The following is a 5,279-nucleotide window of genomic DNA, read 5'->3' as shown; positions in this document are numbered from 1 at the left end:
AATATAGTTTACCCATTATTAAAAAAAAATTACAGAAGAAGGGTTCCAACATATTATAGTGGTGTCTCCACTTAAATGACCTTTTTGCAAATGTAAAAAATGGTAATAATAAAATTTTATATTTTTGGGGTTTAAATATGTAATGTTTGAAAGTTCAAATAATTGAGCAATCATAAAACTTGCTTTTCCCAGCTTTAGGTTACATTCTCCCCTTTAATGGATGCTTTGTGGACACCAAAATTTTTCTTGGGGTTTGCATTTTTGGCTGATTTTGCTTTCACCTCTCATTACGAACTACGATATTTAAGATTTGATTTGGTGGGTTGTAATGTCCACACGATTTTCCCAATAATTATTTAAAGATATTAATTGCTTTTCATTATTTTCATTATTATTCAAGAATTAGAATTTTTGTTTTTATGGTAATAGCTTGTCTTATCTCGTTTTATTTGTAAAAGGGTAAAATTACTTATATACAATAAAACAAATAGAATATTAACACAAAACATGTCAAGTGTCAAATTGCAAAGCAGTAATGGATTTTACAACATCCATTTTTCACCATTCCATTACTATCCCGAATTAAATATTTTATAAATGTTAAATTCATTATTTTTAATAAATTTGGGTAGGAAGATTTGATTTCTTAAATATTAACAATTATGAACATCCGACAATGTGGTGTTTATTGTTGATTACCACGTGTGGCTTGCATTGCTTTATTGTGCATTTTGTAGGGCTCTCAGATATGAGAGTCCATTATGATAGGTATTTCCTAACTGAATTTCTTCAGGTTTAAGCTTTCTTTTGCAGTAAGATACATGAACGAACCGTAAATTATTTAATGGTTTTGCAAAGGAAAGCAGTACCTTTGAAGCCTCCATTTGTTTGGAGGAAATTGAAACCGACACCAATTTATTCACATGCTTAATGTTGGATAACGATGGGATTATGAATTGCTTAAAATATGTGATAAGTTTTTATAAATTTTAATTTTAATTTATGTACTTTTATATTTAAATTTTGGTCTCTTTTGTTAAGATTTGTTAAAATAGTTTTTGTTAAATCTAAGTTTATTAGAATTTGACCTGAATTTTAAAATTTTAAGAAATAAAAATATTAAATTCTTGAAAATAAAAAATATAATAATTAAACTCCAAATTTATGAAAAGTGTATTAACCTATGAAATATTTTAACCTTATGAATTTAACCAACTTTCTCTAACGATTAGGAACAAATTGTTTTGTCTACAACAATTCACAAAATTACTAACAAAAAAGTACTTATAAAGCAAAAGATGTGTTTTTGAATGCGAAAAAAAAACAAATAGTTGTTTCGAGGGTTAAAAAGTTTTATGCTTACATTATCAAAAACAAACAGTACGGGAAAACCTTCATTGCTGAGAAGATCCAGATGCAGCAGCAGATGGGACGGGCACTGGTGGTGGCGGTGGTGGTGGTGGGGCAGAACCTGATGAAGTAGATGCTGGTGGTGGTTGCACGCTTGTTGAAGCTGGTCCACTCACAGGTGGTGGAGGTCTTGATGGTCCAGAGTGTTGATAATGTTGAGGTGGGCCTCGAGGTGGAGGCATTGCTGAATGGTATGGTGGATACTGTTGATAAGGTGGCATTGGTTGCATGTACCCGTATGGCGGATAATGTTGATGAGGATATTGTCCAGGAGGAGGCGGCGGCGGCATACCTTGGTAAGAATAGTGTTGTGCTTGTTGTTTATCTGACCCAAGTTTGTTCTCCCCATCCTGAGACGGAACCAGAGCACCCATTCTTTGAGGGTCCATTGATGGATAGTAGGCTCTATCCATCTGAGGTGGAGGTGGGATATTAAAGTACTGCATAGGTGGTGGTTGGTCGTGCATGCCAGGTCCAGATGGCTGGAATTGATTCTGCTGCTGAGATATTACTGCCCGGGGCAACATTCCGCTATGAGCCACTGCTGCTTGCTGCCTGGATCCATCGGAGGTTTCTGACTCAGGCCTTGGAGCTTGGGGCTTACCCCACATTAGCTTCAGCCTAAGACCCTTTATGACTAGCTTGCTAGAAAGCTCTTCTGCAGCCTTCTCAGCTCCTTCTCTGGTTGTGTATGTAACAAAGGCGCATGCCTTGTCAAGGACCATCTTTATCGATTCGATTTCACCATGTGCATAAAAGTTATCCCTTAAATCTTGCTCGGTGATCCTTTTATCCAGCCCTCCCACATAAAGGGTTTTAATGCTTTCATCCTCAGGCGCTTCCAAAGAAGGCATTTCACCAGCCTTGTTAAGTAGCTTTAGTGCCACTGGATCATTCACCCTGCAAATATTTAGGGGAGGAAATAGAGACAAACAGTCATTCGCAATATTAAAATTTTTATCACTAGCAAAATATAAAAATAAAAACAAAAACCAAAACCGAGCTTACCCATAGTAACGGTCTTTTATATTTTGCTGGGACAACTCCCCAGCTTCCGGCATCTCATGCCTATAAGGGCACTCAGCACCTCTTGTACATTCACCCCGCACATAGAAACTGCAAATATGTGCTCGGTTTCTCTTGTAGTAAGGTGTTGTCCTCTGAAGCTTCAGAATAGTGTCGTTTGGACGTACCTTGCCATATGAGGATTCGTAATCTAGACCAGCTCTCGCCTGCAAGCCACAAATATATTTAACTAAGGATAAAGAATGAACAAAAATAGAAAATAAGAAATCATAGCCATCTAAAACAAATAAATTAGGCACACTTAAAACCATCAACTTATATAGAAGATTACGAATCAACAAAAAAATGAAGAAAAGCTGTAACATCTTGTTATAAACATCATAACAAATTTATTCTCGTAACATGTGATAGTAATTAGTAAGTAAAACTGAAAATCCATGAACCCAAAAAGCAGTGAATACCCCAAACTCAAAGCCTCGCATGACCTAAACTCTGGCTACTAAGAGGAAATGGAGGAGAGATAGGGATATCATATCAACTGAAAAAAAATGTAAGATGCACTTGTGTACTTCGCATGTATATGACAGAAATGCAAAGTGTCGTTATAGCAAGTATGTAATGCCAAGTCCACATGATTCAGCAACTGCAATGACAGTAATAATGACTATATTCTAAAAAGTAAACAGTTTACCAGGATGTTGCTTGAAAATTTTCATACGACACCTTTAATTTCTTCATAAAATGATGCTAAAAGATAACTGTTAAGCATGAAGCTACATACCCTCCTGTCATGCTCCTCGGCGAAATACTCTCTATTGACATCACTCTTTGGAATGGCATCATTGGAGTTTATACTTAGAGCAGTATCCCGAACTTGAACTGGCAATCCATATTCAAGATCTAAAAGGCAGACTTGACACACATTTTTCAACTTACTGCAAGTCTGACAAACCTCAGTTTTCTTATACCTTGCATCACGACCAGGTCTCCACCTAAAGACTGTAAATGGCCGTGTACAAATCTTGCACTCCTTATCATAATCAGCTTTAGTCTGTAGTCAAAGTGTAAAGAAGCCCATAAGAGTAAACACAGAAATTTTTATTATTGAAGAAACAAAAGGATATTTTGTACTATCAGAATACCACGGTGAATCTATAGGTTTAGAACCATAGTCTAACAGACTTAATATATCATAATCCCTTCTTGCTGCTTATTTAGATGCTGATTTGTGTTAGTATCTCATCCATTGTAACAGAGAAAATACAAAAGGTTAGAAAATTTTCAAATATGTCCCATTAGTATTACCATTAATACCTATATGCCAGTGTACATGTTGTTTTGCATACAGAAAATCCATTTTGAAGAATCTTATCTCAAGTTTAGCTAAGGTTATAGAAGTCATAGAACTGGAAGCATAAAAAAATGTAGGAATAAAGAATATAATAAGTCTAGTAGATCTTCTCATTATTAGAAAGTTGCAAGAGTAGAGAGACAAGCACAGTCAAAGAACAAGCCTTAGACTCAAACTTGATAATCCATGTCTACATGAAAATGTCCTTCCAACTGTATTTTGATTTACTTATTCTACATTTTCACCTCCAAAAAAGAGAGGCTCGACCATGTTATAGAAAGTATTGCCATATTTCACAACTCTGCTCACATCCACAAACATGATGGTTAACGTATATAGATATATGACTAAAAGCACAGCCAAAAATATAAACAAAGACAGAAACCATATTGATTTAGTTACAGAAAACTTGACTTTACAGTTCCCATATAAAAAATACAATTTCAGATCCATAAATAGGGGCTGGCCTCTAGAGTGAGTGAGAGAGAGTATTAAAGAGATAATGATTAATACCATTCGGACATATGGATTGTCACCAAGGCATGACTCGCAAATGATAGGAAAATCAGAGCGTTCCCAGCCGTCCGCCTCATGATCTCTTAACAATCGGTGTGCCATCGAATACTTCACACAACCTCGTGTAGCTATTCAGAGCCTTTAATTTGCACTCTATTTCCTTTATTCCTACCGCAAGTGAATATAAGAGACAAACACGAGAACACCATATCAAAATCTGATTTAACATAAATACAATTATAGAAACACAAAACATAAATACGTGAACCTTTAGCAGATCTTTCTTATTTAACATAGTATTTATCATTAGAACATTTTAATTTTTTTTTCATTCAATTGCTATAAACCCTACCGACTCAAATAAACGATAATTTCACGCATCAAACTATTTGGAAAGAGTTTCAAATTTGTAATTTCATTTTTTCTCGTCTTTCCTACTCAACTGATCAAACTAAAATCATATAAACACCAGATAGAACAAGAAAATCGCAAAAGAAAATGACAAATGTTTAAAAGGACATCAAAAGTTGAAATTGAAAGTCTAGAAAGTACCTGAACCGCTATCGATAAGGTGGACTAGTAGAACCGCCGGTTGCGACTGCACGTTGGCAATTAACAGTCAACGGTAAAAGAGATCGGAGAGTAGAACCGAGAGAGCTCTCGCAGGGCCGCCGCGAGGGAGGGAGGGATAAGGGTTCCTTTACGCACTTGATTTTTCTTTTTCTATTTTATTAGCGGTTTTTTTTTTTTAATTTCTTTCAAAGATTTCGTGTTTGGACTCGGAATGGGCCCTGACAAAGCCCAAGTCGCTCCGCCTTCTGCTTTACTTGTGTCATGCTAAGCCCAATGATTAGGCCGCTAAAGAAAGCCCCAAATGCATAGATTTTAGGTTAAAATGTGCTTCAAGTCCCTAACTCTTAGTACATTTGAAATTTAGTCCCTATATTTTTATTTCTAGAAATTTAGTTCATCTTCT

The 5,279-nt window shown here is 35.7% G+C and overlaps 1 protein-coding gene across 1 annotated transcript; it reads right to left on the bottom strand.

Moving 5' to 3' along the window:
* Positions 1 to 1,191: 1,191 nt before the first annotated feature.
* Positions 1,192 to 5,037, bottom strand: LOC108469930 (zinc finger CCCH domain-containing protein 40-like). Its single transcript, XM_017771055.2, has 5 exons — positions 4,856 to 5,037; positions 4,301 to 4,471; positions 3,218 to 3,487; positions 2,419 to 2,642; positions 1,192 to 2,310 (listed from the first exon to the last, which is right to left on the bottom strand). The coding sequence occupies exons 2-5, from the start codon at positions 4,403 to 4,405 to the stop codon at positions 1,395 to 1,397; spliced, it is 1,515 nt and encodes a 504-aa protein (XP_017626544.1). The 5' UTR covers positions 4,406 to 4,471; positions 4,856 to 5,037; the 3' UTR covers positions 1,192 to 1,394.
* Positions 5,038 to 5,279: the final 242 nt, after the last annotated feature.

This window comes from Gossypium arboreum, chromosome 2, assembly GCF_025698485.1.
Source record: "Gossypium arboreum isolate Shixiya-1 chromosome 2, ASM2569848v2, whole genome shotgun sequence".
In the NCBI taxonomy this organism is placed as follows: domain Eukaryota; kingdom Viridiplantae; phylum Streptophyta; class Magnoliopsida; order Malvales; family Malvaceae; genus Gossypium; species Gossypium arboreum.
Note: the sequence above shows the minus strand (reverse complement) of the source record. Positions and strands in the feature narration are given on the sequence as shown.